General features: G+C 40.1%; 1 protein-coding gene across 1 annotated transcript; it reads left to right on the forward strand.

The window, feature by feature from the left end:
- Nucleotides 1-690: 690 nt before the first annotated feature.
- On the forward strand, nucleotides 691-13205 carry jhy (junctional cadherin complex regulator; the record flags this gene model as incomplete). The annotated part of the gene is made up of 8 exons (XM_079447904.1): nucleotides 691-872; nucleotides 3747-4296; nucleotides 8408-8512; nucleotides 9800-10383; nucleotides 10584-10860; nucleotides 12046-12132; nucleotides 12677-12811; nucleotides 13005-13205. 8 exons carry the CDS (start codon nucleotides 691-693, stop codon nucleotides 13203-13205), a joined length of 2121 nt encoding a protein of 706 aa, XP_079304030.1.
- Nucleotides 13206-13393: the final 188 nt, after the last annotated feature.

Genomic DNA, 13393 nt, shown 5'->3' on the forward strand with positions numbered 1-13393 from the left:
CGGTATTAACTGAGTTTATTAGTAGTTACAGAAGAGAATTTTCCTTATCTGTTGGTAGGCCTATAACGTTAGCTCCGCGCTAATCTTACAGGAGGCATCTATGTGAAATAAAATGACGCGTCTCCATGAGGTTGAGATTGCTCTATATGCCCCGATATATGCTGTGCTTTAGGATATCACACTTCGAGCTCCGTTCAGACTTTAGAGAAACCCCAAATTCCGATGTGCGCATGCGTTAAACAGTGACTTAACCAAGCGGGCGAGTCTAGGTTTCCATGGCAACAATTTAGTAAACGGAAGCTCTCGACCATAATATACTGTATGACATGTTAACCGGTAAATCGCACTTATCTATGATTTTTCGCAAGTTATATGTTTTGTGTTTAGAATGATCATAGCGGTGATGTGTTCTTGTCCGCGTTCAAGGAAACCCGTTTTTGCAGTTCATGGATAACACGCGGATAAAATGACAGAAATCAATCCAAAACCTAAGGAAATGTATATAACTTGATCTCCGTAACTACGTGGATAGCTAAATAAACGGGGGTCGAAAAAGCAGTTCTTCAAGACTTTACAGTAACCATGAAGACCGATATCTCGGAGCAACAGTGCCATCAAGGTCATAAATCAAACGTGAAATTCAGCATGCTTAGGGACGGTACTCCAAGGGATGATGTGCCAACTTTACCGATGCTATGGGACTCGCTTGAATCAGACACTGAGAGTTTGGTGCAAGACAAGGCATACCAACGAGAGCTTCAGATGCGTATTGCGCACGATAGTGACCTACTGTCTGCTGAGAACTCCAAACAGAAGTCTGACCGAAGGGGATCAGAATATTTCGATGGTCTACTACACGATGGGCCACTGAGGTAAAGGCTATCATATGGTATATGGACAACAGACATGTATAGTTCCTTTAATTGGTTATGTAGTATTTTGTTATTAAAACTTGAAAGACATTCTTCTGTGTAACACAAAACATATTTTGTATGTCCGTAATTGATTTATATTTGTGTACAATCCAAAACATTATGCAGACTTAAAATTGATGCACTTAGGACAGTGACTTCCAAACTGTCATTCAGGTAAGGTGGGGGGTAAGCAAACTTTTATATATATTGAAGACTAAAGCAACATTTAATCTGAGTTAACGTATTTCTCACAGCGTTAAAGGCAGAATACATGATTCTGTTCAGAATTTTTTTTTGGTTGGAAATCTCTTCACATCCTGATAGCAATCAAGATGTATAGTGGTCAAATATATTTTTGTATTTATATGTCGTTTGTGTAAGGAGTAGGACTAAAAAACGTTCGACCAATTAAAACATTCTGGCCGAACGTTTTGATGATAGCCATTGGTTGAGACTGGTCCTGTTTACATATTCACCAAACGTAATCTGCATCCCACTGCACATCCAGTTCACGCAGACATCATATGTCATCAGCGTGCTCACGTCCGCGGTTTCAATATAGATAGAATGGCGGAGAAGCAGGTAAAACATGGAATTAACATCGGTGCAGCTTTTACACGATGGAGACAGCTCCAAGAGAGTATGAACGACGATTCCATGGTTTCTTTTGGACAGGTATGTAGATGCTTCGATAAGAATGTATAGGTGTTTTGGAGGAGACGTGGCTTTGGAAGGCAATTCGCATGGAGGGTGGGATCATGATTTCAGTGCTAGCAGGCTAAAGTTAGACATTATGCCTTATTCCTTTAATGTCAAGGTTAAATATGGCCCACTTCAATTATTCAGTAAATATGTCTTTTGTGTCCAACGTGAGTGGGCATCACACCTTTCCCATTTAGAAATAACTGGATTGACAAAAGCAATTCCTTTTCCGTGTTGTCAATCCCACAATCCATCCCACAATCCACCCTGCGAGCGTGGAGGTGGACAATTGTAGAAATGAACTAAAAACATGCTTACTAAAATAAGCCATTAGAAACATATGCTTAGTAATATTTCTAAATACAACTGAAAATATACTTGTACATTCAATCTTGACATGGCTAATCGCACTTTAAGGACGTTGCTGCCTTTTGTGACATTGTATACGTATATGTTAATGTGTGTTCTCGGCACACAGTCACTTCATACTCACACTCTGTATTACTGATTAATTTATTACATTTTTAAATTATTTTGTGAAATAATCCATGTAAAGGATCTTTGTACATAGTTAGTTAGCTATATTATAATATTGTCAATTTTTAATACTTAATTATGACTGTAATCTATTTTTGTGAGTGCACAGAAAGATGTTTATGTTGAAGTGATATGAAATTGTGTAAAAACTGAGTTAAGGATAGCATCACTTTGAATTATCAGAAAACATGATTAATGCCCAGGTGAATGTTTCGGAAACAGGCTAAACAAACAATGGCAGTACCTGAATATGACTAAATGATATAAATCACTAACAAAAGGATTATGAGCTTCATTGTTTAGCCGGTTAGCAAACAGCTGAAATGACTGACAGCTTTTATTTACTTGTCTAACAGATAATGACAGTCTTTGAAAATGATGTTTGCGCTTGCATTTTAATTGAGGCGAAATAACCACCAATTTTTGTGCTTTCCAAACAAGTACCCTCATTTAGGGGAAATTAGATTTTTAGTTTGCGAGACATTACCACAATAAGGTCTCATTCAGCAGTCTGTTAAAAAGCAGTTGCTTTGTTGTAACTGAATGGAAGAGCTCTCTGCGCTGTAGAAACACAGATTGTTGGAATCTGAAGTGTGGATCACTGCATCTGCCTCCGCTCCTTCATCCCCAGCCCAACTGTTGTGTCCTCCACTCTCTGAATCTGTCCCAGGAAAAAAAGGCGAGGCATTTGTTTTAATTTTTTGCAGACTGATAGCTCATATACTGAAGAGCTACTTAACCCCATGCCATTTTTGTTCATTATGGTCAACAAAGACTTTATTGTTAAAACTGAAGCGAAGCATTCCCGCATCATATTTTCACGTCCAAGAACGAAATCCTCAGAATGAATGGAGGGCCGCAATATTTGACATCATCTAATTTAACCCAAATAACTACCCATTTCGTTTTTTATCCACTCCACCGTGCACATTGTCTTTAAAGAGACTTAAGCATCACATTCAGAACAAAATGAGCTGCGAACAATAGTCTGTTTTCCTGTTGTATTTCATTTTGGCACATTTATATAAGCATGAGGGGGACTCTGCATATTAAAAACCCCTTTCACAGCTGTGCGGTCACATAACATTCTCATGACCATGTCAGTGGGATCATTACTGAGCCATTCCTTGCCCTTTTGCCCTCATTGGCTGAAGTGCCATGCATCCAGGCAGTGTTGTATTTGGCATCATGGGACGTGAAGAGCATCTTGTACTATTCAGAGGCGCACAACAAAGAGGCACTCTTCTAATTATTTTAATGAGATCTTTTCATCCAATGATACTAGGAGCACATTAGGTTGTAGTTTGAACCTATTTCATATGTTTGAATTTGCCATTTGCAAAACTATCCCCAAATTGTGGTCTTCAGACCCATAGTCATTAGGGATAAGGAAAGGCGGCGGCGCGGGGGAATACAACACGCTATTACCGTTTCACTACGCATGAGAAGTGTAGCCGATTTTTTCCTTGTGTTGTGATGGCTGTTTCAGGCATTAACGCTGTCTTACTGACAATGCCAAAGCACTAAATGAGACTTGCTCCTCTTTGATGCTTTTTCTTATTGTTTATGACTTTTTAACTCTTAATTCAACAGGCAAACAGCCTCTGAAGATGAATATGCCGACCTGCGTTACGATCCGAACTGGAGACAGAATCTGGAAGGATCAAATCTGGAAGGCTCTCAGTTTCTTAACCAGCTAAAAGAGAGGCTCTCTCTTGACTCCTTTGAGGAGTCTGAAGATAGTCTTGAACCTTTGGAAGATGTGGCAGCAGGTCGAAGGCAAGAATATACTGTTGTCAGTAATCAACCTGCATCAAAGACGGATGCTGCCCTGTTTCCGCAACCTTGGTCTCCTTTCCACCTACACCCACAAAATGAAACATCTGGTCAGGTAGATTCTCTTGACCACTCTGACTCAAAACGTCCTAGCATGACCTCAGACCGCACACCGCAGAGTGACAGGGAACACCTGAAGCAAAGATCTGTGGCTATCAGCTATCAACATCCTTTAGCTGTGAATTCAGTCATAGCAAGGGAAGATATTGTGGAGCGTAACAAGACTACGCTTGGTATTAACACACATAAGCAGGGGTCCTACCTGCGAGCTCATCGGCAAAGAGATCAAAACGATGCAATAACGCAGGTACGTGTATATATAGATATTTGAAAATAATCATTTGAAAACAAATTACGACCTTTTACTCAGAAATAGGCATCTGATGGCAAGATTCGGCCTACAATAAACAGGATGCAAGCCTTAAGCCATAGACTGTAATTTCAGCCACTAGGGGGTGAACTAACACAGCATAGCGTCTCTGCTTGTTTTATATGAGCCAGTGGCTTGTGTAGGCTTTTAAGTAATATTTGGATGTTTTTACAGAAGATATCTTATTACTATAATTATAAACTAGTTATAAAGGAATTGCTGAATTAAGTACATGCCTTTATTCTTTGGAATACAAATCACAATTCCTTTAAATAATGACATTAAATGCATAAGTCATAAATATGCATTTTAAATTTTACATTACAGTGTTTACAAATAAAGAACAAAGTAACAACGCTTTGAATAATTTTTTAGAGGAGTGAACTACTTTAATCTTTGTATCCAACAAGCCAGTTTTAGTTTTAAATGAGTACATCCCCCCCCATTGTTGTGCACAACAAAGGCTATATCATATCTTACATGACCTGACCTCTCTCTTTGCTCTTTTTTAATCTGAATAAGTGACCTTCTTGTTTTCATTGCTCTACCTTGAAGGAGACTAGACTGCCTGTGTCACGGAAATTAATTTGGCAGACACACAAACGTACACACACACGCACAGTCTTCAGATGGAGCAGAGAGAACAGACCGAGTCATGCCTGCCTAGTAGTGCCTATTATGAGTTGATCTGCACAACAGTGGCTGTTAAGAACATCAGAGGGGCATGGTTACTAATAGGCTCTTAGTTATCAGTGCACCTGGCCCAGGGTATAATTGGCAGGGTTGGCTTGTCTGCACACTGCAACTCGTGTGTATTTGCTACATTTAAGACCTTACCCAGCCCATCTGAGCCCAGTCCCACCTTAATGTCTCACATCAGTTGCATTAGCATAGTGAAGAGCCGTTAGCATTGTGACACGGTTAACAGAGCAAAGCTCTCCCGCTTCATAACGTGCCCCCGATTGCGCCAGCAGTGCCCTAGTATATGAATTCAAAGCATTGTCTTGTCAGTAAGAATGATGGTGCACCATCAAGTTCCGTTTACGGGCGGTATTGTTAGCCGTAAAGAAGTGGCTGATTGGATTTTTTTATTTTGTGTTATTTTCTCATTGCTTGAATAGGAAAATGAGAGGGAAGCAACATCAGGGTTTTCCCCAGATGTTAGGCTGTATGAATGAATGTGAATATCAGGATGATTAGATAACTGGCAATCATTCAGAAGGAAAATGAACATGTTTTGATATCTAAAAATGTCAATATGGGAGATAGACAATGGGGTGTAGGCCACAATAACAGTCCAAGCTGAGAAAGTAGGTACAATATAACACAGTAAAGAGCAATCGAAATGCTCCCATTTGGTTAAAGGTTTGCTTTTTCGGTTATTTGCCTCAGCAAGAGAGCACAAACCTCATGCCTCGCATTCGTTATGTAGCTAAGCGTCCGTTCATAAATTTGATACGCACCCTTTACTTTTGCCCTTTTGTACATTTTCGCGATCCCGTTTTTCTTCAAAGGGAATAAAAAGCCCCTCAGATCCCATCAGTTTTCCCCATCATTACCGGGGGCCTGTCAGAACACGCAGTCTGGCTTTTAAAAAGCCACTATTTACTCTTTCACAAACCCCTAACTCCCGATAATTAGCTGTGTTATTAAACGTACACAATCTTATAATGCACCAACTTCCTACCGGCGTGTGTGGGAGCAATGATGAGCTGCAGCAGAGACCCCTTTGATAAAGACAGAAGTAGCCGTGCAATCTTCTGCCATTGCACTCAGCCCCAATCCCTCGTCATCTCGCAGACCCTCACTTCAAAGCCAGAAACATAATGTACAATCTCTTAATAGCTCTAGACCGAGGCTCCGTGGCTCTCTGCCACTGTATACCCTGCCTCAGTGTAAACACCTAATCAAGATTGCCTGGGCGGTCACAATAGCAACCAAATGCAATTCAAGAATTGTGTCCCTTTGAAGTCTTCATCGCAAAAGCTGTGTTTCCCAGTCTTGAGGAAAATGGCAAACTCTGATCGCCTGACTTTGTTGTGCCACGTCTCAGCCGAAGAGGCAATTACGGGCCCCAATTTAACAGAATAGATTTTACGCAGCTTATGAAGCTCAAAATGCAATTTTGTTTGATCATTTCCTCAATTTGATTGAGATTATTAAAATGGCGGACAAAAGGCAACGGTCGTGGATGGGGCAGAGGTTGTGGCCTGCTGCGTCTAAGAGGACGTCAAGAGTAGGTTTGTGATGTCTAGGTACTCACACACCTGTTACAGTAGGGCTCAATGGCAACTCTGCTGAATATGACAATTTGAAACAGGCAAATGAGCTGTTGTATGGGATCCTCTCACAATACCTTTGTATTGTATTGATATTTTCATTTTGTAATAATTGTTTTAATATTGTATTTCCATCGTGATGTCATGAGCATTCGTAGCTATTTTACGAGATGGCTAATTTGTATGAATTTGTACAATGTGAATCATACTAAAATGCACGATTATTAGAAAAAATGCAATAATGGCTTCAGCGGCAACAACATAAACATTATACGGCCCACAATTAACTTCTGGTAGACCTCTGCAAAGAGTCAATAACTGTTAAGTGCTTTCAATTGAATACAATTAATATACAATAAAATAAATGAATATAAAATAAATTAAATATGAAAGAAATTGTTTTATTGTTTCTATACTGAAGCCCCAACAAGACTACCTAACCGTAACTGGTGTAAAATTTAATCGTACTCAAATGTACAAATAAGATTGTGTGAATTAATACGAAGAAGCACCTCGTAATATAGTAAAAAATTCCTGTGAGATTGTGGCATAAAAAATAAATTTCAATTTCAACAAATAAAATGTTTATATTGTGGCAGTGCGGTGTATTTTCACACTGATCTCCTGAGGAATTCGTAACTATTTTGCAAAGTGGCTGATTCAAATGAATTTGTACAATGTGAATTGTACTAAAACATACGATTTGGTAAGAGACGAGAAAAAGCTATACTGAAGCCCCTCCCATAAACCTAACCGGTGCAAAATGAATTAGCCACTTTGATAAAAAGTTACAAATTCCACTGACATTGTGTTGGTATTTCTGCATGAAGAAATTTCCCTAGTTCCGGTGGCGTTTAAAAGTATTTGGTCTTATCAGTTCAGTTAAATAACTGTCCGCTTAATAAGAGTGTCTTTTACCTTGTGCACATGGCCTTTTGCTAAATAGATGGACCAGCATGGCGGCCTGTTTATTGATGGATATGTTACAACTCAATCCACTCACTGCTGCATGTGTCTCTTTGACCTTCCCCTATTCATGCTTTCAGAATTAGCCATATGCATTCAGGGACGCCGCTAGCTGTCAATACCATCGATCAGTGAGAATTGTCCTCAGCAGCCAAAGTGACTGGAAGTTTACTAAATGATTTTCATTACGGCATTAGCCGCGGATATTCTGTCTCTGAACGGGTACATTAAGAAAAATTGAGAGAGTGCACTGATGTAACGTGGGCGTATCCAGTCACTTATCTTCAAAATGCTTCGAGAGAATCATTTTAAAGACAATCAATAGGCTTTTGGAACTGTGTTCGGTGACATATGTAGGTCAGCTCGGGGAATGCGTCGTCCATAATTGGGAGTAAAAAAGGTTGATCATGAACAGTAAATTTGAGATGTTTTGTTTTCCACACATTCAGGGTCACGTTATTTCACAGCAAGCCTACTTTGACTTTATTTAATGCAACAGAATGTATTTACTGGCTTTCAACTGCGTTTCAGACCTGGAAATTGCAGGTTTCAAGTAGGTGGATGTTTGTCACGGTTGCGTTTTCGCCAAACAATGATTCAGCGTGTAATTTACCGCCCAGACATTTCTTCTCATGCTCAGAAATGTCTTTGTTTTGCTCTGACAGAAAGCCCACTCTGTTGTTGGTGATCAATACCTGAATATGAATGTGAGAGAAAATAAACGTGTTTTATTGACGCAGCAACAGGTGAATTGTTACAATGAGGTTTATCAACTTGTCGTCTCTTGTCTTCTCTTCTTACAGCCCAGTCGAACTTCCTGTGGGACTATCAGCACCTGCAGCCCCGAGAGTCAAGACAATGTGCGGGATCCTGAGCTGTTGTGGCTCCAGAAAACACAAAAACTGAAGGTAGAGCACCTCATTCCCGCTCACTTTATTGATTCTAACCATCTCTTTCTGTGCAGACGTAGGTGGGGCTGCTTGGCACAATCCATTGCCCTAATGCATAACGGTCTGCAAGGGCTTCCTCTCAAGATGAAAATGTCTACACAGTGGGCACACTGTCAGCCGGGATTTCATTTCTGCTGTGATGGACGCAATTTCTGATAGAGTTGTTCAGGCACAATGGAGCCTCTGAAATGTCTTGAAAAGGAGCCTGTGCCGAGGAAAGAGGAGGAATGGAGAAGGATCATTATTTTGAGCACTTGAACGGTCACCTTAATGCTGGCAAGCAGAGGAGTGTAAATATTTTCCCATTAAGCATGGTGCAAGCTGGTGTCGGCTAAATCAGAGGCATTACATGCTGAGGCACAGCCCCAGACCTCACAAGAATAATGTCCGTGGGTCCCCTGTGCATGCCAAGCCCACCACAAAGAAACATTTTATAAATGCTCCTGTCTCACTTTTATCTTGGTTATGACAATGGCTGTGAAGCCATGGCTATATAAGGACATATCTGTGCTTGATGGAATGGATTATTTTAGCCTTTGCCCTAGCATGGGATGGTTTGTCATGTCATGAATTTGTAATTTGAATTATAAGAGGCATTTTTCTGTGTTTCTCATTTTGCAGAAATGGATTTTGAAATTGGCCATACCGAAAGGGCCCTCATCATATTTGGAGAGATTATTTCATTTATGCTTATATCAGCCTTTTGTGTCTTTAGACATTAGGAAACATCCAATCATGCAGAGTTCTATTAGAAGTTGGGTCTGTCTTTGTCATTTGATCTCAAAATAATTTACTACCAGTCAACATTTTAGGGTCACTTAACTGAACTGTTTCTCATGATCTTGAAAACCCTTTAATTTAAATGGCATATGCTTCATATTTTAAATTAGTTTTATGGAAAAAATACAATTGTTGCAATAGATTAATTTATTTCATTACAAAACTTAAATTCTATTTTTTAAATGATTTTGAAATAGATGTCTGACCGAATAGAAAAAAGAGAAGCCAATATGGCAACTTGACTATTGTTTACAAAGCATCCCAGGGTGAGACCTAAAAGACCAAAGCCAAAAGTACATTCTAAAGGGTGATTACATTGAAAGTGCTTAAATATAACAATTTAGATGTATTCATGATTTTATTACTTCACTTCCATGGTTACATTTGTGTTATCCCATATCTGTTTGGAATATATCAATAAATAACGAATTATATATATTTATCTTTTTAATCTTTACCCAACAGCAAAGTCATAAAGAAAGGAAAGATCCAAAGAAGAGAGAGAGAACCAACAACCATTCAGATCATCTCAAACCTCAAGTTCCCGAAGCCAAGTCGAGACCTAGTGTGCACCTTAAACCACTTGCTGAGAGGCGCATCGTCAGTGCTGATTCAGAGGATCATGTCTTTCCTGATCCTCAAGTGGCCTTCAGCTACTCCCATGATCTTGGACCTCATTCTAATTCTGTCAATCTCAACATAAACCTCCACTCACCTGCCAATCACTCACAGCCTCTGAATCTAACTCAGCAAGAGACAATTTTTACCCTTGTTTCCCAAGCGCTGCAATGGGAAAGGCCTCATCTTTTCAACCCAGCCGTTGTGCAACCAGTTTATCAATTTCACCCCTCTGTGCCCCTGAATGCAATAGGGCAGATGGGGTTGGCTCCACAATCGGCTATATCATCTCCCGCCTCCCACACTGGAGTGGTACACGGAAAATATGCTGTAGACCGAGATGCTACTCAGGGCTTAGTGAAGAGGCATGCTGGGAAACCTTTTCTCAATGCATTTGAGAATGCATCGTTCAAGAATCACAACAGAATCAGGTACAAAAACTCTTAGAATGGAAACGGATGGATAATGCGTATATTGGGAGCACCGATAATAAAGTAATTTCTAATATTTTTCTACAGTACCCTTCATGCCTTTTTTGTAAGTTCAAATAGTATTTAACATGGTGGTGTCCCCAAACTTTTACATTTTATTCAGAACACAATTAAACATATTGTGCCTTATGTTTCTGTAGGATACCAGTACTAAAACTGCCCACACCACCCGAAGCAGAGACTAGCCCCTATCCACCTGAGCTTATGCCCACTGATGAGAGACTCTGTGTGCCCCAAACACAGATCTCTGGTGCTTACACAGTGCTTCCCCCTATAGGCAGATCTAACGCCAGTGACACGGAGCTCTGTTCTGATAGATCTGAGCAACAGCTGAATCCAATCCACAGAAGCAGCTCAGAAGGTTACCTCTCACAAATGGAAAGACACAAACAGCTGAAGGCGAAAACTAATTATAAGGTGTGTATGTGTTTAATATTCAGTCATTTAGTGTTTATTCTTTCTTAAATGCATCCTACTGCTTGTATAAGAGTTTTCAGTGTATGATTTAAACCTATTATAATAGGTTGCAAGAAAGCTTAATAACACATACTAACTGAAAGTCCTTCCTCTTTGTTACCATCTTTAAGTTGCCACGACAGCATCTCAATGGGGCCCGTTGCAGATGTAACAATTATTGCCGGGGCGATTCAGACAGCAGGTTAATTGTATAAGTAATTGAAGACACTCTTAATTGCAATGAGATGATGATATAAGGTGCGGTCACAAAGACTATATTGAAAAGCGTTAGAGGATAAGGTGATTAAGCAGCACCCCCGTCTGTGCAGAGCTGGCCTGGTAAGATGGTGATTTGCATTAATGATGGTCTCTTTGTCCTCCAGCACCTTGAGCGATGTAGGGGAGTCCCTTCAGGAGCAGGCGTACTCCACAGTAGCCGTTTACACACAGAAAACCTTTATGGGATGCATAAGTAAACTGGGCGGACTGCTTCACATATATGTCAATATGCAATGAGTGACAGGCAACTCTATCTAAGTGATGCTTCATACTTTTTAGTCATCCCCTAAAGAAACCACAAACAGCACCTTTGAATTTGTCAAGCTCTTGTTTAAAAACTTTGTCATTGTATCCTCACAAATGAATGCCCAGTGCTCCATGGGCATATGACAATTTAGGGATCATTATGTCATAAAACACATCCACTTGATGCCGTGCTCAGATTATGCGGTTCTTACACCATAAAACAGATTGCTTTCCTCTGAGAGACCCGCACTCTCCTCACTTTTATGTGCCCGCCATCATGTCTCATAGGATTATGGGATAAATTTGTAAAACAGCTAGACCAAAGGGAAGCAGATCAGAGTAGACAACAGCCGTCCTGCAGTGTCCATGACCAATGGCTGATCCCGAACAGTCCTGAGAGCTCGAAGGAGCCGGTCTGATCTGACCTGATAACGCTTTTGTTCCGGACAGCTTGTTGCATGAGTGCACCTTAGACATCCATAATGGATTAAGTGTGTACTACTAACAGAAGCTTCTCACACAGTTTTGTTGTCCCATCATGGAGTGTGCTTTCATGCTTCTAAGAAAAAGATGACTTTGTGCACAGTGTTTGAAATTTCTCGTCTGTGTTTTTTTGCTAAGCCTTACACAATGAAGGACTATACAAACCTGAGACAGGAGGTGAAGCTTGGAGGCCTTGGACCAACAAACACAATACCAGAAGCTGTGGTAAATACTCACTTCAGATTGAATAAAGACTTAAGCATCTGACAATATTGATAAACAGTGCTGTTTAATGTTAATAATTTGTGCGACGTTACATGGGAGAGACTCAATGGATAATTGGTGCTCTCCTTGTTGAATATTGATTTAGCTAATCCCTAATTGCTATGTCCAATTGTCAAGTGTGGTCGTGTCTCAATAACCCCCTCTTTTCATTTGCTCATGAATTTAAAAGACTTGTGTTTCCAAACATAATGGAAATGGTTCAACCAATCTAATGAGCATACCTCTTAAAAAGCAAGCAACATATTCCAGCTCCGTTACGTTAGGTCCGCATACAATTTTCCCCTAAAATAACTGTTTTTGCACAGCTCGCGGCCTGAAATGCGCTAACAATGCTTTTAGAGAGATGATGAGTTTTATTTGGTTTTGTTTGCCGCTACTGAGTAGCTTCATGGAGAGATGGACAGAGGGGCCTTAGGGGAGAAATGGCTTAGGTAATTAAACCTCTCTTTTGTAATCTTGCTGCTCTTTCTTTCACTGCTGTCAGGCAGAGAAAATTAGACGACAGAAGCTGTATTCAAATGTGATCCGCGAACAGAACAAAAAGATAAGTAGGATTCCCTCTCTGTCGGCCAAGGACCCATTGGGCAGCGACAACAAGGACACAATTCCCAGGAGAAAGGTAACAGAATCTCATTCTGAAAACATGATCTGTTATTAAATCCGTAAATTACATATTTCCCATCCTTTGTCATTTACGTGTAGTGTGTATGTCATATTTGACAGCAATATTTCTTAGGGCTATTGTTTTTCAGCTTGCTTTCTTTTTATTTCTTTGTGAGAAGACAATATTTACATTTCTTTTTTTTGCTCAGGCATTAGAATATGCCAAAACCATTGTAAAGCCCAAAGCCCCTCCAAAGACAAATGACCGACCCGGAGAGAAGAACCTGAGCATGCAGTCTCCATATCTTGAGGAAATGGACCCAATGCAACTGGCCACCATTGAGATGTTGAGACGACATGAGGAAGAGAAGCGGGCGGTGGCTCGCTTTAAAACCATTCAAGCCATCTAGATTCACTTTACATTATAACCGTATCACACATGCATGAGTTGCACTTAGAAGAATCTCTTAACAATTAACACTTGTGTTGTATATGTGTGCTGATTGTGTTTAATATATTTTCTGCTCATTGTAATCCTCATTTGCGAAGCACTGAATGTGGAACAGGTGCGTAGCACATAATAAACTATGTACTAATT

Source organism: Barbatula barbatula (genome assembly GCF_947034865.1).
Source record: "Barbatula barbatula genome assembly, chromosome: 24".
NCBI lineage: Eukaryota > Metazoa > Chordata > Actinopteri > Cypriniformes > Nemacheilidae > Barbatula > Barbatula barbatula.